General features: G+C 34.1%; 3 protein-coding genes across 7 annotated transcripts in view; 2 read left to right on the top strand and 1 right to left on the bottom strand.

Annotated features, from left to right (window-relative positions):
* The first annotated feature begins 5,500 nt into the window (after positions 1 to 5,500).
* On the top strand, positions 5,501 to 8,751 carry LOC107851548 (pentatricopeptide repeat-containing protein At3g53360, mitochondrial-like). The gene has a single exon (XM_016696610.2). The coding sequence runs from the start codon at positions 6,232 to 6,234 to the stop codon at positions 8,329 to 8,331; it is 2,100 nt and encodes a 699-aa protein (XP_016552096.2). The 5' UTR covers positions 5,501 to 6,231; the 3' UTR covers positions 8,332 to 8,751.
* An 8,104-nt stretch (positions 8,752 to 16,855) lies between these two features.
* LOC107851549 (late embryogenesis abundant protein 46) overlaps positions 16,856 to 26,786 on the top strand; it is a 32,396-nt gene continuing 22,465 nt past the window's right edge. For 2 of the 5 annotated variants that reach the window (XM_047400834.1, XM_047400833.1), the window contains exons 1-2: positions 16,861 to 17,080; positions 17,955 to 18,076. In XM_047400834.1, the coding sequence (XP_047256790.1) occupies positions 16,994 to 17,080; positions 17,955 to 18,076 (209 nt within the window). In that variant the 5' untranslated portion in view covers positions 16,861 to 16,993. Of the gene's footprint in view, positions 17,081 to 17,954; positions 18,077 to 19,372; positions 21,301 to 26,786 lie in introns of those variants that run through there. The other 3 variants (XM_016696611.2, XM_047400832.1, XM_047400835.1) reach the window with 3 other exon arrangements.
* The window catches only part of LOC124889318 (histidine-containing phosphotransfer protein 1-like), a 33,828-nt gene continuing 25,871 nt past the window's right edge, over positions 18,830 to 26,786 (bottom strand). The window contains exons 5-6 of the mRNA XM_047400836.1: positions 20,434 to 20,518; positions 18,830 to 19,202 (exon numbers count right to left, since the gene is read on the bottom strand). Coding sequence (XP_047256792.1) covers positions 20,477 to 20,518 — 42 coding nt within the window. The 3' untranslated portion in view covers positions 18,830 to 19,202; positions 20,434 to 20,476. The remainder of the gene's footprint in view (positions 19,203 to 20,433; positions 20,519 to 26,786) is intronic.

The raw sequence follows: 26,786 nt of genomic DNA, 5'->3' as shown, positions 1-26,786 counted from the left end.
CAGGCAAGCAAGAAGTGCTACAACTGAAAAATTGAAACCTTTGGAATTCATTTTTAATTTTGAGACTCAAAATTGGCTGTAGACACTATGGTTTTTTCTTAGGAATTGGCCTTACCTTGAGTGATGGATATGATTTATAAACATCTTGGAGCATTTATAGTTTGAGAAATTATTGAAGAAGTCTCTAATTACAAAACATGGTTGCCAGTATAATACCAATTGCATTAATGTTGAAGTATTCTTGAGCTAATTGTCTGACCTTTGATGAATTCCACAGCTACTTCCTTAGTATGTCTTCCCTGAATTTATAGGTTGACAATATTTTTTACCTTAATTTCTACTCCCCCGTTTCATTTTATGTGACACTATTTGAAATTTAAGCCTTTCATTTTACGCTTAATCACTGATTGGATGGGTTTTCACTGAAAGAACTCTAAATATAAAGAAGTAAACACATGAAGAAGCCAGAAGATGATGATATTTGATCAACATTTACAACTTTACACATATAATGTAATTTTGACCTTGTATTATATACGATACAATTCTTAGATGAAGGGGGTTCGGATGAACCTCTTGTGCCCCATTAGATCGTATTGTCTGTAATGATACGGTTTTCTAACCACCGAAATCTCATTACATGTTTAAGTTTAATACTTCTAGTTTCAAAAGAAAAATTTAACTTCTTAAATTACATGTCCAGTCAAACACAATCATTTAAACTGAAACAGAGGATGGAAGTTGTGTCCATAGGCTGGCAGACTGGACTGATTGTTTATCAACAATCGTTACTAGTATTGTCATAAACTTGGTGTTTAGTTAAGATGATAAAATTGAATAGGTAATTCTAGTTTTTCTATGTGGTGTACTTGAAAAAATAAGTTCCACTTGGATATTGAGTTGGATTGTTTAATTGATTAGTTGGTACCCTGTATGTGTACCAATTATTTGTGATAGCATTCTTAATTTTTGTAAAAAAGAATTTGACTTTTCTCATTCATATGGTTAGTGTTTTGTGCAATTTAGTCCACAAAATCCAATATTACTTTTCTGTAGGACGTAGTTCAGAAAAATGGATATTATGCTAGTACCAAGTAGAAAAAATTAAGTATACATGCAAACTGCATCATCCTATACTATTTTGAGAGTTCTCAACCATAACACATGTACGAAATACGGAAAAGGGTGATGTTTGTCCGTGTACTCTCACAAATAAGTTATATTTATCCTAATTTGCTATATTTTTTAAAATATATTTGTTATTTTCATCCAATTTTAGGGTCATTTTTGCGCTTGTTCTAAAAAAAATATTTATCCCCATGACGTTAAATATCCAAATGTAACATTCTAAAAATCCAAGCTAAGATCAGAACCATGCTTCAAGTACATGTAAAATCAAACATTATATTTTGGTGGTATGAGAAGTGATTTAGATATGTATTAAGGTCACAAGTAACTCCTAGCTCATAGCCAAGTTGAAGCCATCATTATCGGTGGTTTTCTTGCGAAGAATCTTCCTATAGTCAACTTCAAATGAGCATAGCTCCTAGATTGTGGAGTATTTTTGAGCCCAAGACCCATCAAGTTAAAGATGTTTGAGTAATTTCTAATGCATCCAGTTTTTCCTTAATCCAATAGCTGAGTACAACGTTATGGCCATTTTATTGGAGCACTGTCCAGCAGTAAAAACCTACGACCACACAATGCTCTCTTCTGATCAAAACAGTCCCAAACACCTGAAAGTTGACAAGTATATCTTCCAACCATGATAGGGAACCACGACCAAGGTTTGAAACCACGATCTTAGGTACAATTGTGAGTCCCAAAGCTTATTCGATTTGAACTTTCAACCTACGAACCAAAGCACGATCGTTGATGGATCCCACAATCGTATCATGGATCGTCTGATCAAGTTCAGAGAGCCTCAAATTAGCTACCTAACCACGAGGACCACCCACGATCGTAGGTGGGCCCATGATCGTATACGTCCTCCCCTGTAGCTTTTCCAATCTTTTTCTACTTTTTAAACCCCTAAATTACATCGTTTAAGCCACCCAAGGCTGATTATTAGGATTAATATTATCCCGAGTCTCTCATTACTTAGAAAACAATCGACACTTGGTAAAAATAAAAGAAAATAGACAATTTCTCTTCTTCAGGGCAAGTTTAAAGATTTCTTCAGGTTCTTATCTCCAGGTATGTGGGATTTCGTCAATGGGTTCATTCCACCCATTGGGTCTCAAAAGTAACTCAACTCCCTAAGTTAATTCATTGTTCAAGGTTAAATTTCCATGAAAAGAGTGAATTTCAATATCTTTCAATTTCTTGCTATGAATAAATCATGACTATATGTTTCCCTATAAATTTGTGCATCTTTACATTTTCATTACTATGAACCCTCAAAATATTGATAAAATTCTTGATTTTGAGCTTGAGTTATGCAATTCCTCATTACGTTCAGTTTATAGAATTGTCATTATTAGTTGCATTCTTCTAAGATAGCGGGTTATGAACACTCGATGACCTAGGATATCATGTATTTCAGTTACATACTCAGTCATTCAACTTTCTCCATTTAAAATGTTTTCCGATAAAACACTTACCTTCAGTTTCAAAACATCATTATTGTTGAGCGTTTCAATATATCAGTTTACTTTCAGTTGGGAGAAGTACGTAGCATCGAGAGGATAAGGGTTCAAATAACCCAAGTCCTAAACTATATACCACCATAGGTAAAAGGGTCCTTGCTAGTTGAGAGTGTTTTCCTTTCCCTTAATGAGGTCGTGAGTGAATTCACGCCAATCATAGTCCATACCCTTGGTAAGATATAGAACACCCTCCCAACTTGGGTTATTACAGGTTGGATTCCATGTCGCTCACATGGTCTATATTGGTTACAGAAACCTCCCACAGTCTAGTCTCAAACCTTGCTTGACCTTGTATTTAATTTATTCAGCATCTTATAGTTTTATATGTCTATTACTTGGTTATAACATCAGTTTACAGATTTCAGTCCCATGTTCAGCTTATTATGTCACTTTCAGCATTCTCATCTCACATAGGGTAATGCATATCTCACATGCTTAATACATTCAAAGTACTGATCGTATACTTTCTTTTGTTCTATATTATTTTATAATATAGGTTTCGGCGTTCAATCGTGTTAGCTTGATTCAGCAGTCACTCCAACAATAGTGCTTAGTGAAACCTCATCATTCGAGGACCATTTATCAATATTTTCTTTCAATTTTATTTTAGTTTCAGATAGTTAGAGTTAGTTGAGGCTTGTCCAACTCATCTTAGTGGAGGCCTTCAGATAATCAGTTACACTTTCAGCAGGATGGTTTTGTAAAAGTTGTGGATTTTGATATTCCATATTGATTTTCTTTTATTATGGTTATTTCTTTTAGCTCAGTTTTCACTCAATATTTATCAGTTTACTTTATTACTCTTAGTGTCATGCAGTGGCGGAGACAGGATTTTTACCAAGGGGTTCACAAGTGAACATACGAACTAATCAAAGGAGGTTCGACATCTACTATATATACATAAAAAATAATTTCAATCATGTATATATAGTATAATTTTCCGTCGAAGGGGGTTCGGATGAACCCCCTATCATACATGTGGCTCCGCCCCTGGTCATGCCAGACCAAGGGTTAGCTTAGGATCATGCCAGACCATGGGTTAGCTTAGGATCATGCCAGACCATGGGTTAGCTTAGGATCTTTTGTGATTCTAAGCACCACATTATGACTAGGGGGTAGTCTCGGGTTGTGACAAACTTGGTATAAGAACATTAGGTTTAAAATGTCCCAAGGTATCTGAAAGCCGCCTTAAGTAGAGTCTTCTTCAGGGGTATGTAGCGCGCTATACGAATGAGTGAGAGGTTATGATATATTTTAGAAAAAGTTTTACTCCTTTCATGTTCATATCTTGCGATAGAGTGTGAACTCTATTAAAATCTTCTTCTAACTCGTGCTCCATGCGTTTACAGAATATGCCTCCTAAGAGAACCAACGAAAGGAGAAATGACAACGAAAATGGAAACTAGCAAGCACCACCAACTTGAATAGACCCTCTGAACGAACAAAGTCTCCCATCCTGAGTTCAGGGATGCTTTCATGGTGCTAGCTCAGGCCATGCTCATCCAGCCTAACCAGCAAGTTGTTACACTAACCAACCTAGCAGTGAATACGACAGCAACCAGAGTATGAGACTTCACTCGGATGAATCCTACGGTATTCTTTGGGTCTAAATCTGAAGAGGATCCACAGGAGTTCCCGGATAATATTCAAAAATTTACTGAGATCATGGGTGTCTCTCTAACTGAAAGTGCTCTCTTGGCTGCTTATCAGTTGCTCAGACTTGGTACAAGCAATGGAAAGATGATAGACGCGCGGATGCAGAGCCGATAATGTGGGATGAGTTTGTTGTTGCATTTCTGTACAGGTTCTTCTCACTTGATCTAAGGGAGGCCAAGGTGCTGGAATTCATTAATCTAAAGCAGGGTAACATGAGTTTTAAGGAGTATTCTCTTAAGTTTATTCAACTTTCAAAATATGCTTCGGCTATGACTGCCGACTCTAGAGCATGAATGAGTAAGTTTATGTCAGGTGTTTCTGAGGATATGGTCAATGAGTGTAGGACTGCGATGTCGGTCAAGAAGATAGATATCTCCAGGTTAATGGTTCATGCCCAATAGATTAAGGAGGAGAAGATTATAGAAAAGAAAAGAGAAAATATGAATAAGATGGCTAGAATAGGGAACTTTGATTATTCTCAAAAATAGTCGGGTGGTGCAAATTGCTCTCAATTTCAGTGGAGGTCTTCTTACCCAACACCATTATTTGCCAGTGTTTCATCTCCCAAGCTAAGCAAGATCAGAAAGGTGGAGCGTCAGGCTCTAAGTCTCATTTTAGGCTCTAACATAAGATGTTTACTCTTATGTTACGCATTGTGATGTTTGCCAGAGGTGCAAGGGTGAAAATGTAGCATACCCGACCTTCTTCAACCTCTTCCAATTCCTGATAGGATTTGGTAAGACATTACCATGGACTTTATAGGTCTTCATCTAGCTTCTGGTTAGTTAACAGATTGAGTAAAGCTGCTCACTTCATGCCACTTAAGCATCCTTACACAACTTTAGAGATAGCTCAAGCTTTCATGAATGGGGTGTTCAAACTGCATTGTATGCCCAAGACTATAGTATTAGATAGATATCCAGTTTTCACTAGCAAGTTTTGGAAAGAGTTGTTCAAGCTAGAGAAGGTTACATTGTTTACTTCTTCTGCATACCACCCTCAGACAGATGGACAAACAGAAGTTGTGATTAGGTGCCTTGAGTGTTACCTCAGATGTATGGCCTTTGAAAGGCCTAAGGAGTGACCACAGTGGTTGGCCTTAGCTGAGTGGTGGTACAACATCACCTTTCACTCTGCTATCAACATGACCCTTTATGCTGCTGTTTATGGACAATCACCTCCTCCCCTTTCGCCTTGCATGCCTTTTGATTCGTAACTTGACATGGTGGATAGGAGTTTGCCAGCTAGAGAGGCTACTTTGAGGTGTCTTAAGTTCTATTTGGGGAGGGCTCAGAATAGGATGAAATCACATACTGACAAAGGTAGAACTGATATATCATATACAGTTGGTGATTGGGTCTACATCAAGCTACAATCTTATATGTAGTTGTTTGGACCCTTTTCAGATTATAGCCATGGTTGGCTCAGTTGCTTATACTCTAGAGTTGCCTGCTGATTCTAAGATCACCCTACCTTTCTCATTTCTCAACTCAAGAAAAAGTTGGGATCTCACATTGCTATTGTTACATTGCCTGAGGTTCATTTTGATGTTGGTCATGTCCTATTAATACCTCAGGCTATCTTGGATAGAAGATTGGTCAAGAAGCATGGCAAGCCGGCTACTGAGTTGTTGGTGAAATGGCTCAACACTGCTGAAGAAGACAACACCTGAAAAGAGTATCAGTCTTTTACCCTCCAGTTTCCCCAATTTAATCGTTGAGGTCAGGGACTATCCAAAGGGGGAGTACTGTTACATGTCAATTGAAAGATGTATTCTTCATATATTCTCAATTTGTAATGTCCATAATATAGTTGATTTAGCTGTTAGATTGCAAAATTGGGTCAGTCACATGACTGGTTAAAAGTTTGTTAAGAGTCAATAGGCGTACATTTGACTAGTCACTATTACTCGTTCTATTTTCTCTCTATGTCCTATATTCAACTCCTTAGGCAATGCACAAACTCAAAGTCCCTCCTCAATGGCAAGGCACTCCATGCACAACTACTCAAATTTGGGTACCAAAATGCAGGCATTTTCACAAACAATCACTTACTCACAATGTACTTAAAACTCAACCAGCTCAATGATGCCCAACAACTGTTCGACAAAATGCCTGAACGAAACATCATTTCTTGGACGACGTTAATTTCCACCTATGCGCAATTGGGTATGTCCGAAAAATCTTTGGGGTGCTTTAGGTCGATGATTCTTGAAGATGGGTTCGCTCCGAATGGTTATACATATGTAGCTGCTTTATCATGTTGTACTAGTTTAGGTGATGAAAGAATAGGGAAGGAGTTACATGGGAGGTTGTGTAGAACTGAAGGAAGTTTGAATAATTTTGTGAGTAATTGTTTGGTTAACTTTTATGGGAAACGTGGGTTGTTGAAATCAGCTAGGATAGTTTTTGATGGGATTTTGGAGCCTGATGAGGTTACTTGGGCTTCTTTAATTTCTTGTTATTTTCATTGTGGGGAGTATGAGAAAGGATTGGACATGTCCGTGTTGGCGTTGAGGGGAGGACTGATAGTGAATGAGTTTTTGTGTGGGAGTGTTTTGGGTGCTTGTGCTGTGATAAAAAGTTTGCAACTTGGGATGCAAATTCATGGCTTGGTTGTTAAGTTTGGTTTTGGGATGGATCAGTTTGTGTTGGCTGGTTTGATTAATTTTTACGTTAAATGTGGTCGATTGGACTTGGCACGTCTAGCTTTTGATGAGGCGGATGGAGTGGAGTTGCATGCTTGGACTGCGATGATTGGAGGGTGTGTGCAGTTAGGGAGTGGAAGAGAGGCTATTAAACTTTTTTGCAAGTTGCTTTCGTCTGGCTTGAAACCAAGTGAGAGAACGTTTTCATCAGTTCTTGGAGCTTTTGCTGATGTAAAAGAAGTTAGAGCTGGGAAACTGATTCATTGCCGAGTTGTAAAATTGGGATTCGACTCATTTAGTTTCGTACGCAATGCTTTGTTGGACTTTTACTCCAAAGGTGACCTGTTTGAGGAATCATTAAAACTCTTCCAAGAAATGAAAGAACGTGATGTTGTTAGCTGGAATACGCTTATTGCTGGATGTGTGAGCTCAGGTCGGTATGAAGACGCTATGAGATTTCTCAGGGAGATGTTGCTTGAGGGTTTCGAACCGAGTCTATACACATACTCTAGCATTTTGAGTATATGTGGAGATTTACCAGCTATTGAATGGGGCAAACAAACACATTCCCGCGTACTGAAGTCTAGATTTGATTCCAATGTGGTTGTTGACAGCTCCCTCGTTGATATGTATGCTAAATGTGGACGACTTGGTTATGCATGTAGAGTTTTTGACATCCTTCCTGCGAGAAACTTGGTATCTTGGAACAGCATGATTGTAGGATATTCCCAACACGGGTTTGGAACAGAAGCTTTAGAAATTTATGATATGATGCAGAGCAATGGGGTCAAACCTAACGATATCACATTTCTTGGAGTGTTATCTGCCTGTGGACACGTTGGACTTTTAGATGAGGGACTTCAACACTTTACTAGCATGACTAAGGTGCACGGAATCATTCCAAGGACAGATCACTTGGCTTGTATCGTCAGTCTATTTGCACGCAAAGGAAAAACGAAAGAAGCTTATGGTTTTATAAAGAGCTTTTCAGGGGAACCAAATAAGGTAGTGTGGCGTTGCCTCTTGTCTGGTTGCAAAGCTAACAGAGACTTCATATTGGCAAAATATGCTGCTGAAAAGATTCTAGATATCGATCCAGATGATACTTCAGCTTACATCGTATTGGCAAACATTTACGCTGAGCTACAAATGTGGGATGAAACAGCCAAGATTAGAAAGCTGACCAAGGAGAAGGCATTAAAGAAGGAAACTGGACATAGTTGGATTGAATTACAGAATAAAATGTACACATTCTCTGCATGTCATATCAAGTCTCTTCAAGAAAGTAATCTGCAGCATATTTTGACTGGTTTGACGACCCAATTGTTAGATTCAGGCTATGTCCCTGATCTCATGTTTTTGTTGAATTTTGAGGAGTAAGTATAAAAGAGTGAAGAATCTTCATCCGTGCTTGGATAACTCGTTGTCAAACTAGAATGAACTGACAATGATTTAAAAAAAAAAAAAGACAGTTCAATCAGAGGAAGTTCTTGGTTGAAATATCATTAGGTCAACAAGGTTAACTCCATGACTTCAATATGTGTCTAGCAAACTCAGTCCAAAGTTCGAATAGAAGAGAAGGATTACAGCCAGTTGACAAGCAGAATGGAGATATTCTAAGTATGACGATCCTCTTTATAGATGCAAGAGGATTCATTTAATCGATCCCAACTAGTTTGCTATTAAGACATAGTTACTATTGAGAGGTTAACAAACAGGGAAAACTTGATCTAATCCAAAAATGATTAGATTGATGGAATTTGGCATGATATCAATAATATATTCCAATCTTTCATCTCAGTATATATTAATTTGACCTCATAAGCGTGATCAAAAGTGTTACCTCCAGATGCATAACCCCGTATTTCTTCTAATGTGCTTGGTACGATGGAAAATATTTTCCATGGAAAATGTTTTCTTGGAAAATGTTTTTTTGAAAAATAAGTTGTTTTCTACTTATTTTCTCATATTTGGTTGATGAGTGAAAAATATTTTTCAAAAAATATTTTATGGTGTTAGGTTTGTGAGTAAAAAATATTTTTTAGAAAAATATTTTCTAATGTTTGATTGGTGAGTGAAAAAATATTTTTTAGAAAATACTACTAACTGTTAACTAGTATACCAGTGTCTCTAGCAACTCAACAAATTTAAGCATTGCAAATAATATTAATATCGAATACTAAAATATTACAATCACTAAATTTAAGAAACTATTAATTAGCAAATATAGGAGAGACTTTTCAACATTTTGTCAGGACAATCTCAAGATACTACAAGCAATAGAAATATAATGTAACAACAAGCTTATTCAACCTTGTGAAATAAGTTACATCGATGATAAAATGAAACATGCTATTGAAATATGTAATTAGCAAAAGTATCATAGGTAAGTTTTCCTCTATGCATATGAAAATAACAATACATTCAACGAACATTGGAAAAGGAAAAAATTCGGGCTTCACTATTTTTTATTTCAAGCAGTGAAAAATTGAAACAAAGCACAGTGAAAAATATTTCGAGTAATGTAAATTTTTGAGAAATGTGAATTTTTTGAGTCATGTGAATATGAATGTTGTTGGGGTAGGGAAGAGGGGTGGGGTGAGGGCATAAGTCACATTTGTCATTTTTCGAAAAATATTTTCCATCATACCAAACACACCCTAAAAGGATTTGACCACCTAAGCGGGATCAAGTGTGTTGCCTCCAAAAGTATAAACCCAATTTTCTTCTACATAATCTCCTAATTGTTCTAGAGTAACTAGAAAGAAATCCTTTTAACACAGTTTTAGTATACAATATTGCTGAGAAAATGTCAATGTAGAATTTTATTAAGTTTATTGTCAAATTCAGTTAGTTCACTTGATTGCAAGCGTTCCTATGGATGTCATTTCCATTTGTAATGAATGATCTATAGACAAGTCAGAGCTCAAGACTATACAATTTGTTTGAATTATTTGATCCACTTAACAAGGAGGTAGTTTCTGCTACTTGGTGTGCAAATATATTTGTATCCGTAGTAGAGACTGTATTGGAGTATTATTCGATATATATTTTTTTTAATGTCAAGAAGGTAAAAGTTGTTTAAATGATGGTGTAAACATTAATGGATGAACTTATTAGGAAAGATGCTTCGGCATGTCAAAAGAAGATATACAGATGCCTCGGTGAGAAGATGTGATGATTAACATGATGGTCTTGAGGAGGAAAAGAGATAGCCGGCGAAGCATTGATGAGAATTAATTAGATATAATATGATTTGTTTATCGAATATATAACTCTTGATAAGAAAGTGTTAAAATAAAGATACTCCCTCCTTTTTATTTTAGGTGTCGCCTTTTGATCGAATACGGAGTTTAAGAAATAAGTGATGACTTTATAAAGTTTACAAAATTTTCCCTTTTAAAGTTGCTTTAATATTTACTCCCTCCGTCTCATTTTACCCGTCCCAAATTGGGATGATACAGCTATTAAGAAAACAATGATTGATAATGTAACTTTACCATTTTGCCCCTCTTAATTGTGTCTTATTGTTACTTCCAATATTGATGGATGACTAATATCAAAGCACCATTTATATTCTTAATGATGTACTCTTAATGATACTCCTCTTTGCAACATTTTTCAAGAATGCTAATAATAAGAAGTAATCAATTACACTAAGGGTATAATGGAAATAAAATTGTCTTGTCTTGATAAGTAAAAAAGACAAGTAAAATGGGACAACAAATTAGAAAATTTAGGATGAGTAAAATGGGACGGAGGAAGTACTTTTTAGTTGTATTTTCTTCTTAAGTGGGACTAGTAAAAATAAAATGAAAATGATGTCATTAAATGATTACCAAATAAGAAAATATGACTCTTTTGGGATGAATAAAAAGAAAATAATGACACAGAATAAGACGAAGAAAGTACCTTTTTTTTCTTCCTTACAAAGGCTTCTAATAAGCGCACATATAAGTACGTCAAATAAATCGGTCAAAATGATTATATAAATTAAGTAGGCATTTGATCATGTAAATTAAAATTTTTTGAGTTGAAGTTGAAATTAAAGTTGTGTTTGATCATTAAAATAATTTGAACTTCTTTTTGACTTTTAGTGAGAGAACACATTTTTACTTTTTAAAATATAATTTCAAATTATATTTGAAGTTCTTACGACACAAACATTATAATTTTCATTAACCTATAATAATTTTTTGAAAAAAAAAAAAAAAAAAAACTCATAGCCTAATGGGCTCTAATTTTGGATAAATACGTGAAATAGTCAAACATAACGATTATTTATAAAAGTCCTCATAACTTTAAAATAACATTAAAACATCTCAGGGTTTTGTTAAACTCACATGTCTCTTAGATAAAGATACATCTTCCTCTTTTGTTAAACTCGGGTATATTTGAAGGTGTATCTAAATCTTCTTCTTGTGAGATTTGAGTTGTGTATTTAAGCATATTATGTAATAGCTTTATAATTCAGATACATTTAAAATTTAAATTGTATATCCGAATAATTATTTCAATATGTAGTAATAATAACTGTGTATTTCAAAGACATTTAAAATTTAAATTATATATTTAAATAATTACTTTAATATATCTTGTAATTATTTCAAAAACTTAAAAATATCATATAGTTAAAAACTAAACCTTCTATATTTTTGTTATTTTCCTTATTAGTGAACGTATCATAATTCAATTCGTTCAAAATTTATCAGAAGCAAAACATGCTACGGATCAATGGCAACCAACTTCATAAATGAACTTATGGGTGTCAAGTGGGCCGGGCCGATCCAGCCCGATCCGGCCCGACCCGGCCCTCGTAATTAATTCGGCCTGATTTGACCCGACCCGGTAAGTCCTAGGGCTTTAGGGTTCCGAATCCCGAACCAGTTATTTTTTAAAATGGGCCCGACTAATTCGGCCCGGACCAAGCCCGGTCCAGGCCCGCTAAATTTAAAGAAAAAAAGAAAGAGATTTTGGCTTTTGGGCCAAACTAGCCGTTGGCCCAACGGCTATATAGCCGTTTTTGGGTCCAAACGGCTAGTTTGGGCCCATTTATTAAAAAAAAAAAAAAAAAATTTAAAAAATATTTTTTAATCCCAAAAACAAATCTATAAATACCCTACAACTTCAAATCATTTTTCACACAATTTTTCACTCTCTCAAATCTCATTCTCTCTCAAATCTCAATTCTCAATTCTCAATTCTCAAATATTCAATACATTTAATTTCTTAAAGTGTTCACTTTGATTTTTTAATTTTTCGTTTATAAAGTGCGAGCGGAAGTTTCTAAAGTCGCAATCTCCGGATACTTCCAAAATTTGGTATTGTCGTTCCATCTTTTACTTTTAATTTTTATTTATTGTATTAATTGTTTATTATTTAATTTTATTATATTTGTGTATTTTGAATATTTTTAGTTTAATTTAATTTATATTATGGATAAATTAAGAAACCTCGCTACTAAAGGTGTTAAAAAATTTTGTCCCGGAAGCGGTAGTGGTAGTAAAAAATGAATTACTAGCGGTAGAGGTAGTTCAAGTAGTAGATATACCCGTGTGCCTTCGCCTCCGGTACCGCTTGGTACACCTTTTGAGGAAGAAATAGGTGTAGGTGCTCACGATATGGATTATGTAGAAGCTCAGGAAAATTACGGTATAGAAGAAGAAAATGAAATAGATGCGGTTAATTTAGACGAAGATAATGAAAATATTGCTGAGACACCCGCAGTAGGAGATATTAACGTTAGATCTGAATCAGTTAATCTCCCTTTCCGTCCTCCCAGTGTCCCAAAACCTCGTAAAAGAACTAGTATTGCATGGCAATTTTTTGAACGTATACCAGATATTGAGGTGCAATGCAATATTTGTCAATAAATATATAAGCATAGAAGTGGAGGCAAGCAAGGGGGTACGGGTACGTTAATGAGACATGTAGCTGAAGATCACAAAAGAGAATTAAATATTGCAAAAGATGGTGGGGATGTTGGTGGGTCAATGCAAACCAGAATGGACCCAGCAACTGGTCACGTAGCGAAGAAGTATAATAAATTGAGGGACCGGAAAGAAATAGCTAAAATGGTAGCCGTGGGTTGTTTGCCTTTTAATTTTCCTTCTTCTGATGCCTTTATTCGTTATATACAAGTAATTTATAATCCTATGTTTAACGGTATTCCTATAACTACTTGTCGGTCTGATATTTTTAGGCTTCATTCACAATATTGTTTTTATTTATCAACATTGTTAAAAAATATTCAATGTAGATTGTCCCTAACTTCTGATCTTGGTCGTGTTGTAAATAAAAATGATTATTTAACCATTACTTGTCATTGGATGGATAGTAATTTCGTGATGCAAAAACGTATTCTTGCTTTTTTATATGATGAAGATCGTAAATACTGGACAATTTATTGCTGATTCTATTGTTAAAATTGCCGGATATTATGGTATCGAAAATAAAATTTTATGTACTGATTTTGATAATGCTTCTAACAACAACACTGCTATAAAAAAATTAAAATCTACGCTATCTCTGCCTTTGCCTGAAATTTTTCATATTAAGTGTGCATGTCATATATATAATTTAATTGTAAAAGATGGTCTTGAGTTTTTTGAGTTTTATATTGAAAAAATTCGCCTTGCTGTTGGTTTTATTCAAGGAAATAATCGTAGATCGAGAATTAGAGAACTTAAAGTTAAATGTCAAGAAAATGGACTTACACCGATTTTGATGCCTGAGGAAATTGATACTAGATGGAATTCTACGTATGAATTTTTAAAAACTTGTTATAAATATAGAATTCCTATTACACTAGCTTTTAACCAACATTGTGGTTCATTTGCTGATTCTGCTGATTGCATGCTACATAATTCTGATTGGGTTGTAATTAATGATCTTGTTAAGTTTTTAGAAAAATTTTATATAGCTACGGTTGAATTTTTCGGTGCTTATTATCCTACTGTTTGTAATATTTTGGCATATATAGCCGATATTTCTGGTTTGCTCAAAGAATATAAAAATAAAGAATGTTATAAAGAAGTTGTTGGCGCCATGTTTACGAAATTTAAAAAATATTTTTTCCCGATTCCCCCTATTTACTTGGTTGGTGCTATGCTAAATCCGTGCATGAAATATAATAATATGTGTCACTTTAATACTCTTATTTATACTAACTTAGAAATAAATACTAACCATGATTCTGAACAAGTACAACCTGATTTGTGGACGGCTATGACTGATGCAAAGGATTACATAGAAAATTTATATAATCACTATGCTGATTTATTTGATTTAGCCGTACCTACAAATATCACTCCAACTGTCGCTCCTCATCCTCCCGATGAGCCATCATCTTTTAAAAGGCCGGCACATAGTGATTTTTCTGATTCGTTTTATAATTTAAATTGTTGGAACAGTGTTGATGAGAGAACTTACACATCAACTTATCGGGAAGAGCTGAAATATTATCTTCGGACGGCACCAGAGGATCGCAGACAATGGATCAACACGTTGGATTGGTGGAGGAGTAATGAAACACAATATCCTGTACTTTCAAGATTAGCTAGAAATATCTTGAATGTTCCAATGTCAACCGTTGCATCAGAGAGTGCCTTTAGTCAGGGATGACAGCAGCTTGGAGACAACCGACACTCATTGGGAAGCAATGTAATGAATGTTCTAGTTTGCCTCAGAGATTGGATTAAAGCGGAAAGAAGAAACCAAGGAATGGAACCGGAGCCGAGCGAAGAGCTGAAACTTGAAGATATTATGACTTCACGGGAGAACTCAGCAGAATCAAGTCCAATGCATGGTTTTGCCCCCGTTGACTTCGATTATCCTATGCAAGTTCCCATTAATATTAACATGAATGAGTTGGAAAAAATGATGCATAATTTATAGATTTTTCATTCATGTAAATTATAAATTTTGGATCATTTTGCAATCAGTAAAATTTCCCAAATTCATTCACTCCTTAGTCCTTGATTTTTATTTTTATTTTCATTTAACGATTTAAAATTTTAAATTGAATTTCTAGTTTTCTATTTTAAATTAAAAACTTACTTCTAATATATTATTAATTTACTACCAAATATTATTAATTTATTATATTAAGTAGCATATGTTTTGTATATATGTGAATAGATCTTCTATAGACGTGTATATTTAACGAATACATGTGTATATGTTTTATAAATTAGTATATAACTATACAAATATATACTGTAATGTATATATATTATAGTATATTTCATTTAAAGTATTACATATACATAGAATAGAGTGTATATAGGTGAATAGATCTTCTATAGACGTGTATATTTAACGTATACATGTGTATATGTTTTATAAATTAGTATATAATTATACAAATATATATTGCAATGTATATATATTATAGTATATTTCATTTAAAGTATTACATATACATAGAATAGAGTGTATGTATGTGAATAGATCTTCTATAGACGTGTATGTTTAACGTATACATGTGTATATATTTTATAAATTAGTATATAACTATACAAATATATATTGCAATGTATATATATTGTAGTATATCTCATTTAAAGTATTACATATACATAGATTAGAGTGTATGTATGTGAATAGATCTTCTATAGACGTGTATATTTAATGTATATATGTGTATATATTTTATAAATTAGTATAGAACTATACAAATATATATTATAATGTATATATGTATTGTAATATATTTGATTTAAAGTATTACATATACATAGAATAGAGTGTATATATGTGAAGAGATCTTTTATAGACGTGTATATTTAATATATACATGTGTATATATTTTATAAATTAGTATATAACTATACAAATATATATTGTAATGTATATATATTATAGTATATTTCATTTAAAGTATTACATATACATAGATTAGAGTGTATATATGTGAATAGATCTTCTATAGACGTGTATATTTAACGTATACATTGTATATGTTTTATAAATTAGTATATAACTATACAAATATATATTGTAATGTATATATATTATAGTATATTTCATTTAAAGTATTACATATACATAGATTAGAGTGTATATATGTGAATAGATCTTCTATAGACGTGTATATTTAACGTATACATGTGTATATATATATAATTATATATATATATATATATTGTAATATATTTTATTTAAACTTTAAAGTTTAAAGTAGTACATATATATTTGGACGGTGCGTATATATGTGTAATTGTGTATATTTTTAAATTCTAATGTAGTATATACTATATATATAATGTATATATATTATTTAACGTATTTATAATGTATATAGGTGGGTATATATAATGTATATTGAATTTTTTTTTTTTATATTTTTGACCGGTTTTTTAATCGGATTTGATCGAATTTAGGTGAATTTGATCGGGTTGGATTAAGTGGGTCGGGTCAAGGTGGTTTTTAAATTTTTTACTGTTGGGCCCGGATCGACCCGACCCACTTAGACCCCAACCGGGACCCAAACTGGCCCGGCCCACTTAGATCCCAATCAAAACCCGGACTGACCCTCAACCCGATTAAATAACACGGGCCGATTCCGAATTGACCGACCCGGCCCACTTGACAGTTATGAACTACATATAGGGTTGGCTAACTATTGAAACGTGTCAAGTCGTCAACAAATCTTAACTTCCTTACTAATCAACGTGGCAATAATTCATTCTTCCTTGCAAAGGTGGATCACTCTTATTGTCTTGAATTCATCTCAATTCAATATTTTTAAACGTAAAAAAATAAAATAAAATTATATAATAATAATAAAATTATAAAAAATTTAATATAAATTTATAACTTTAAGAATATAGTAATATTTTAATATTAAAAGTTTAAAAATTAAATTAATAAAATTTAAATACTGAATCCAATGTATGCTTCAAAAAATGCCAACGAAGACCCTAGAAGTTTCTCTTGTTTTCTACCTCTTGTAAATAATTAGAGGACAAATTATTAAAGAAAATTATTGAAAGAGCTATAAAGCAAGTTTATCATAGTAGAGAAAAAGAAGAAGAAGAAAATGGAGACAGCTAAAGAGAAAGCAGCTAATATTGCAGCCTCAGCAAAGTCTGGTATGGAGAAGACCAAGGCCATCCTTGAAGAAAAGGTATTTATATATATCGTCAAATCTTTCTATAATAGCGTCGATTGCAAAATATTACTATAGAATGCACATTTAGATATCTTAATTTTAGCTTCAGATGATAAGTAATTAATCACTCAACTTTAAAAGTCCACGTTTAGACATCTTAACTAAATTTCATCTTAATTTGATTTCAGTTCATAATTAAATACTCTAGCTCATCCTTATTATATCTATTTGGACACCATATATTTTGTCGACATTTTATATTTACGTGTAAATTTTAGAGGTATTTTAAATTATCATTTTTCATTTATTCAGTGAAGATGAATTGAAATGTGTAGTTTCATAATCAAAGTCCGAATTTTCAATTGAAACCAAGTTAAAATGTCTTTATCTTACATTTATCAACTTTGGTATAAAGAGATCCGACTATATATTGCTTCAGTTGTTTTCAGGCACAATACATAAATAAATCTTTTAATTTTATCTCAGATTATATTTATCAACGTTGGCACTTAAGTTTATATGAAATTAAACAAGTAGGTCCGTCCAACACGGCGTCCTAAGTCTATTATGCCACATAGTGGACATATGTGTTCATTTGTTCAACTTTATAAAGTCTATTATGCCACATAGTGGACATATGTGTTCATTTGTTCAACTTTATACAAGTTATGTCCACTTATTCAACTTTATATAAGTTTAAGTGTCTATTTATGCACACTCAAAGTTGGAGGTTGTGATTTGAGACCAAGTTAAAGAGCATGTCTATATATTATGCCGTCGTTTTAATTCATGAAACATTCAATTCAACTAATAGGTACTTGGCATTAATGACTACAAAAATTTGACCTTAATGGATAAGCTCTGGTTTGTACCAACATATTTTTGACAGGCAGAAAGAATGAGTACAAGGGACCCTTTAAAGAAAGAGATGGCAACAGAGAAGAAAGATGACAAGAAAACTGCTGCTGAGTTGAACAAGAGAGAAGCCATGGACCAAAATGCAACTGCTAGGTATGCATAAAACACATTAAAATTATTTTTTATGATTTTAAAGCATATATTTATAGTTAGTAAAAATGTTTGCACCGATCATGTCAGGTAACTTTGATTTATTTTTAATATTAAAATCGTGGCGTACAAGTTACATATAGATATACTAGTGTAATGTCATTTACACTAGTAGGATATATACTAGTGTAATGCCTTATAAAGTTTGAGTTAGTTGTATTTGGACCTAATTTAACATGGTATCAGACCTCTCTTTGAGCTAGCTAGCTTTTGCGAGTGAATAATTTTCTTAAGAACATATTGTGAATTTTAGGGGACTTGAATTTTTCAATCTTCATCACTTTTTAAACGTTTGATTTTGCTATTTTTCAGAAAATAGTTTGAGCTTCATCTCATTGATGTTCATAAGTTGGGTGTTGAACTTTTTGTTGAAGTTCGAAGTTGTGAATACAGAGTTAAAACACTTCATTTTCTTGTTCATATGTTTGAAGTTAATTGTTGAAAAATACAGATTAGAGTTTACTGAACCTATTTTATGTGATTACTTTCTTTTTTCTTCTAAAAGATTATGACTCTTTCTAAATATGACATGGGCAAGTTATGTTTACTGAACCTATCAATTGTACCTTCCAACATAAGTAGTCAAGTTATGTTCATTTCCTTGGAAATATATATTACCATTTACTATATATGTGAGTCCTATCATCCTCCTCTTAATTGGGAGTTGAATATTTCTCAACTCAATTAATAGTGGTATTAGCTCAGAATATAACTTTCTTTGTTGTTGGAAAAATTGGAATTAGAAGAAAGTTAATCTTAGTGACATAATAATAATTATTAGTTGAGTGATCGTTGAAATAAATTCTACTTGCTTAACTAGAATTTTTAACCACTAAAAAGACGAAAGTATAAAATAAAAACATGATAAACAAATGAATACACTACAACTGTCTTATACAAATACATTGTGCACATGGATGGTAACTAAAAAGTTGAAACATATCATTTTTCATAGTTTTTCTAGCCAGCAGAATTGTAGTAGTGAAGCACATTCACTCTTCAGAGATATGGCCAATTCTCGAAATGAACGTCCAACCATTGGCCTTTGATTGATTTTCCATCTTCTGATCTAGAAAAACAAAACATCAATAGTAAGGCAGGCAGAGAACATTTTTATTATGTCAAAACTAGTGTTTTTTTTTTTTTTTTTTGTTCGGGCCAATGTTGCGCTTTTCTTTTTGGAACAGACGACAGTTTGTCGTCTTGCTGATGTTTCTAATCAAGTTTTTATTATGACAGATATACCATACTTTTTCCCCCATTGCTAGTAGGTTTATGGATTGTACGTCCAACACACATGTTTTGTCCTTGTGTGTCCCAAAGCTCAAAATAGGTAACCTAATGGTCGCCGTCCGACTAAACATACCAACAGTCACCAGGATCATATGAGCTGATAAGGAGTAAACAATGATCTGTGTGTTTTGGCCTTGTGTGTTCCATGGCTCCAAATAGGTAACCTAATGGCTGCCGTCCGACTAAACATACCAATATTCACCAGGTTCATATGAGCTAATAAGGAGTAAACAATGATCTTCTTAAGATCAATCTGCCTTAAAGTGGCCAAGGAAGTGTATATTATAGCAACAACACATGCTGAATAATTCCATGGAATACGTGTCACCTTCTAGCAAAGTAACTCTGACTGGAATAGATAGGAAAAAAACACCTAGTGTTTTGTCTCTACTGGTATTTAAAGTTGAGGCCTCAAAGCGCCCAACTATTTCGTTGACAACTAGAACACACCCTTCTTGTCAAAACTAGTTTTTTCACAAGATTTTACAGGAAGCAACTATTATACATCATCACAGCTTGTTGCTCTAGTTGTGGGCAACCTATCCATGTTTCTTGCATATCAGACCGCTGAAATTACACGTGTGCATATTTAGGCAATCTTAAATCTGTGGTATTGACAATATCTTGTGCATTGGCAGATATATAGAGAAACGCCACAATTAGTATCCAATTTTATCTGATATCTAACATGTATATTGAACAAATAGGTTCACATACTGCTTTAACCAATGTCAATGGGAACTTACAACCTATACATACATTTGACAAACATGGAGTACTAGCAACATAGGAAACATACTAAGATACCTCCAACTCGTAATTATTCTACTCAAGCCGTTCTGTGTTGAAGCATGTGTTTGTCTCATTTAAAAGCTTAAGCTTTTAGAGAAAGCACTTCTATTATTTTAGTTATATTCTCAACATTCTGGGCTTCACGAGATAGTCAAAGGATCAAAGCAGAAATCACCACACAAGAAAAAACAAAAAAGGGAACTACAGAATATTACCGCTACTCCAGTCCATTGGGATGAGAGAATCACTGGTGACGAATCATGACTTTGATTTCTCAGCTTCCACGATTTCCTTCTCAAGCTTCATTTTATGCAAAGAACAATGTTACGTTACTGGACAAGTAATGCAACTTCTACTAGTATTACAATAGAAAGCAAAAGTGCAAGAAATGATTAGATCGACTATCATACGTCCTCTGAAATTGAGTGGTTTAGACTTAACAAGAGGAGCAAATACGCATAAAATTCATATTTATCATGACTGGCCTCCTAACAAAGCTTATTCACTTAAAAGACAAAGATTGGTAGCCTCAGGTTCCATGTACTCTTTTAGTGCACTCAAAAATGGAACACCAGAGAAGTAGTAACTTATCAAGTATCTCATAGTGCTGCGACCGAGATAACTCTCATTTATTACATAGGTTCTATATAATCCTCTTTGAGTTAAAAAGGTTAGTCCAAGATACTGTTGAAGACCTGAGTTGTTTGTGTTGAGGTTTGAATATTGAAGGCTAAAGAAGTCACAGGAAAAGGAGGGAAAAACAGTTGTACAGTTAAGATGTCCTAAAGTTAGTTAACATAGTGAACTAGTTAGAATAGCTTAAAATCAGCTACTACACTAGTTGATCATCCGATGCTATATATACACGACTATGTATTACTACATGATTATTTAATTGAATACGACTATCAACTACAATGATTCACTCATCTTCTTCCTCTTCCACTTCTCTTTGCTTTGAGTTCTCCTTCTTCTACTACTACTTACTCCTCTGCATTTCCTATTCTGAGTGTGATTACTCCATTATTCTTCATGGTATCAGAGCTTACTAAATTGAATCGGTACTCATTTTCGATCCTACCTCTCAGTGGAATCTGTATTACTTCTTGAATTCAAGAAGTCAGAATCTGTTAAATTTTCTGCAATTCATCTCTACTCGATGGAAATGGATGATGGTTTGGATGGCATTGGGACTTCAGCTCCACCTCCTGTGAATACCAACAATGGTGGTTCTACTTTTCAGTTTACACCAACTCCTCTGGATACTAATCAACCACTATATCTATCTACTGCTGATATTTCAGGTACTTCACTCCTTTCATTTCAATTTAAAGGAAGTGAAAATTATGTTGTGTGGAGTAAAGCGGTAAGAATTGCATTATTAGGTCGAAATAAGTTTGGTATGGTTGATGGTTCCTGGAAAAAAGTGAATTTCTCTGATGAATTATGTAATTAATGGGAAAGAGTTAATGCAATAGTATTGTCATGGCTTATGAACTCAGTGTCTAGTGACCTTCTTGGAGGGGTAGTATATTCTTCTAGTGCCCTAGATGTTTGGTATGACTTAAAAGAGAGATTTGATAAAATTGATGGATCTAGAACTTATAATCTGCATCAAGAAATTGCATCTTTATCACAAGGAGCTCAATCAAAGTGTGTCTACTTCACCAAATTAAAGGATTTGTGGGATGAGTCTGAATCCTTAGTACCCTCTCCTGCTTGTAATTGTGAAAGGTCAAGAGACTTCTTGGCATATCTATAGAGAAAATAGTTGCACTAATTTTTTATGGGGTTGAATGATACCTATTCTCAAGCAAGACTTCAAATCTTGCTTATGACACCCCTGACTTCTGTTAACATGGAATATTCAATGCTAATGAGTGATGAGAGTCCAAAGAATGTGGCTCAATCTACTATGACTACAGTCTTATTGGGGGCTACTCCTAGTGGTCATGATACACTAGTCATTTAGTTGAAGACTAGTGCTACAGGTGGTGGTTATCATAAAGGGAAAAGAAGTTATGTCTCAACATACAATCCTAATGATATCTGTGACTTCTGCAAATTGAAGGGTCACTATAAGGTGGATCGCTGTAGGTTAGTGAGGTATCGACCAAGTCATCCCAAACATGGTGATCAAAAGGCTAGTGAGAAAGAATGAACAACGACCCCAGAGGTGGCTATGATAACAAATTCAAGCAGAGAAAGCTTGCTTGTAGTGCTCATAATGCTGCTGTTGAGGATTGGCAGTTGCAGCCTCAACAGACTTAGTCACAAGGTGCTTACCAGACATCAAAAGGCCTACCAAATGTTGGGATGATAATACCAAGGTTTACACATGAGCAATATGACCAAATTTGCAAAATGTTGGAACAACAGAATCAAGTCTCAACATACATGCCCTCTACCAGTGCCGCAAACATGTCAGGTATTAGTAGTTCCCTGTTGGTCCGCAATAAACCACATGAGAGGATTATTGACACAGGTGCTATAAATCACATGACTGCAGCCATTGGCCTCCTAAATAAAGGTTCAATATCTGAGTCAGTGAGTGAATTCTCAAAGAGTAACATTACCTAATGGTGATATGTCACTTGTTACACACACTTGCTCTAGTAATATTTTTGATAATAGTAATGTACATGTCGAATGAGCTGGCAGATTGAGGTAGAATCTACTTCACAAATCAGCAAGTAAATTTGTCTGTAATCAGCTCCTGTAAATATGAGATAGCATGTATATTTGAAAGATATATTTGTTGTCATTCTTGGAAATAGATTAGGTAAAATCCCTTGATTCAAGAATCTCCCAAGAATCAGGGATTGATTAGTTTATAAATAATGTACAATTCTATGAATAAAAAATATACTTTGTAGTATTTGAACTTTTATGGTATTAGAGCGGGACGTTTTCTCTAGTATCACATGGAAAGAACAGCTTTCTAAGGAGATCATATTTCTGGAACATCAAAAGAAGAAACTCTATAAGTTCCTACATAAAATATGATGACTCAAGGAGGAAATGTTTCTCACATGTCCTTCCATTTAAATTCTCATCAATCAAACAGGAAGAACTACTTGGAATGGGCACAGTCTGTAAAGCTTGCAATTGATGGTCACGGAAAGTTAGGACATTTGACCAGAGAGACGAAAAAGTCGAAAGTAGGAGACCCAAATATCAACACCTGGAGATCAGAGAATTCACTCTTGATCGCCTGGTTAATAATTCCATGGAACCAGTCATAGGGAAACCTTATCTATTTTTACCTACTGCTAAGGATATGTAGGAAGCCGTAAGGGAGACATATTCTAATGTAGAAAATGCTTCTCAAATATTTGAGTTGAAAATTAAACTATGGCAGGCTAAGCAGGGTGACAAAGAAGTCACTGCTTATTAACGAAATGGTGTCTTTGTGGCATTAGTTAGCCCAGTGTTATAATGATGAATGAGAGTGTTCTGAGGATAGTGTGAAAGCAAAAATAAGGGAAGAAAATGAGAGAATTCACCTTTTTTAGCAGGATTAAATCGGGAGTTTGATGAGGTTAGGTCATGAATCCTAGGAAAAAATTCTCTTCCCTCACTTCGTGAAACCTTTTCTGAAGTTAGGAGAGAAAAAACTAGGAGGAAAGTTATGTTAAAACCTAATTCAAATGTTGAACTAAAACCTGCTATAGACTCGTCAGCTTTTGTGACAGTGAAAAATGAAGATAATAGAAAGAAAAGGCCATGGTGTGATCATTGCAAAAGACACTGGCACACCCGTGAAACATGTTGGAAGATTCATGGGAAACCAACAAACTAGAAGCAGAAGGGAGTTGATAATCATGTTTTCCAATATCAACATGGTCAAGACCTCCAAACAACTCATTTTGAGCAGGAGCAGCAACCTCCTCCGGATTCGTCTCCATTTACAAGGGAACAACTAGAGATTCTGTACAAACTCCTTCAATCTCCCCAGTTCTATGCAAATGCACCTAATCCTTCTTGTTTTTTTTTGCTGAAACGGGTATCATACCATCTGCTTTTGTAAGTGACAACTACAATAAAAAAGATTCTTCTCTAACTTCGAACTACAACCAAAAAGATTCTTGGATCATAGATTCAGGATCTACTGATCACATGACTGAAAGTTCTCATGCTTTCTCTACTTGTACTCCTTGTGCAAGAAATAATAAAATCAAGATAGTTGATGGTTCCTTCTCCGCAATCTCTGGAAAAGAAATTGTTAAACTATCACAATTCCTCACACTTCATGATACTCTTCATGTTCCAAAACTGTCTTGTAATCTAGTTTCTGTCAGTAAATTAACCCGTTCTCTTAATTATCGTACTATTTATGACTCTGATTCCTGAGAATTTCAGGAAAAGATCTCGGGGAAGACGATTGGCAATACTAGATAATATAGAGGTCTTTATTTTCTTAACAATGGGGACAACTCTCTACAACTGAATCCTACTTGTTTGAACTCTACTTCTGTTTTGAATAAAGTCATGCTTTGGCACTATAGGCTTGGACATCCAAGTTTTTATTATTTAAGACATTTGTTATCTCGGTTATTTGAAAATAAAAATTTGTCCTTGTTCCAGTGTGAATTTTGTGAATTGGCTAAGCATCCCCGATCTTTTTTCCCTCTCAAAAGTATCAGGCTTCTAAACCTTTTATGATGATTCATAGTGATGTTTGGGGACCATCTAGAATTTTAACAATGTCTGAAAAATAGTGGTTTGTAACTTTTATAGACGATCATACTAGACTGAGTTGGGTTTTTTATTGAAGGACAAATCTGAAGTTAAAAATGTGTTTGAGACTTTCTATGTAATGAGGGAAACACAATTTAGTGAGAAAATTAAGATTTTTCGTAGTGACAATGATCGTAAATTTTTTAATTAATAATTATGAAGTATTTCAGAAAAATCGAGATAGTACACCAAAGCTCTTGTCCGAATATACCTCAAAAAAATGGCATCGCAGAAAGAAAGAAGGCATCTGTTAGAGGTAAGTAGGGCCTTACTGTTTACCAGTAAGGTTCCACAGTACCTTTGGGGAGAGGCTTTCTTGACTGTTACTTATCTTATTAATAGGATGTCATCTCGTTGTTGTGGATCCGTGGAAGTCAATTAATTAAATATATAATTATATTTTAGTGATTTTATTTATCATTCTAGAATAGGGTTTTATATTTCTTACTTTCATAAGGATTAGACTTTCTAGAATAGGGTTTAATGTTTCCTACTTTCATAAAGATTAGACTTTCTAGAATAGGATTTTTTTTTCCTACTTTGCTAAGGATTAGACTATTGATGTAATACTCCTATTTAAAGGGTTTTTAGGAGAATAAATCAATAAGTCGTATAACAGTAAAAAAAACAAGAGATTAGAGTCTCTCTTCTATTGAACTCTAAGATTTCAGCCTCCCTTTGACGAGCTGAAGAGATTGGAGTTCTCTCTTCTATTGAACTCTAAGGTTTCAGCCTCCCTTTAACGAGCTGAATTTATATATCGCCCCGTGACTCGATCCCTCCATAAAGATCCATAACAATTTGGTATCAAAGCGATATATAAATTTAGCTCGTCAAAGAGAGGCTGAAACTTTAAAGTTCAATAGAAGAGAGAACTCCAATTTCTTCAGCTCATCAAAGGGAGGCTGAAACCTTAGAGTTCTAGAGTTCAATAGAAGAGAGAACTCCAATCTCTTGCTTATTACTGGAATACGACTTACTAATTTATTCTCCAAAAACCCTTTTAAATAGGAGTATTACATCAATAGTCTAATACTTAACAAAGTAGGAAAAATAAAACCCTATTCTATAAAGTCTAATCCTTATGAAAGTAGGAAACTGTAACACCCCGTAAAAGTCGTGCATTGATTAGCCTTTAATAGAGTGCCCTTAGACTTAAAAACTTGAAAATTTTTCTAAGAGTAATGAGGACTTAGAGTCATTTTAGCTGGCAATCTTCGGGATACAACTTTTCAACCTTCCCGACATCCGTTTTTAGATTTTCAAGTTGCGTTATGATTGGGAAAGCTCATAGTACATCTCGGATAAGTTTCGAAATTTTTGGAACGCATAAGGCTGCGTTTGGATTTCAAAACAGTAGCAAAACGCATAGCCTATAGCCCAGTTTTCAGCATTTCTGGGTCAACTTCACACGATCATAACTCCCTGTATATAGTGAACTGTGTGCGCTATAATATATCAAACGAAAGCTCTTTGAGTCCTCTTTCAAATGCAATTGGTTTCATCCAATTTGAGTATATGAGTAAAAAGTTATAATCGATTTACTCCAGCCTATCAAACTGTCAACTGAGGGACAGATTTGACCTTAATTATTCCTTAGGAGTATTTTGGTCATCCTCCACCCCTATATATACCACCAACACGAGATTTAATCCCTCAAAAACCATAATACACATACTTTCCGCAAAACTGCTCAAGAACTCTTATTAGGGTTTCAAAATAAAAACCCAAATAGTTCAAGATTCGACCGTAGGTTTTCGAAGATAATTACATATTTGGAATCACCAATCCACAAGCTTCAAGAAACATCTAGTATCTTCGAAAATAG

Source organism: Capsicum annuum, chromosome 12 (genome assembly GCF_002878395.1).
Source record: "Capsicum annuum cultivar UCD-10X-F1 chromosome 12, UCD10Xv1.1, whole genome shotgun sequence".
NCBI lineage: Eukaryota > Viridiplantae > Streptophyta > Magnoliopsida > Solanales > Solanaceae > Capsicum > Capsicum annuum.
Note: the sequence above shows the minus strand (reverse complement) of the source record. Positions and strands in the feature narration are given on the sequence as shown.

What these genes read in the sequence shown, in the direction of transcription:
- LOC107851548 (XM_016696610.2), top strand. Translation starts at nt 6,232, where the DNA reads ATGTCCTATATTCAACTCCTTAGGCAATGCACAAACTCAAAGTCCCTC.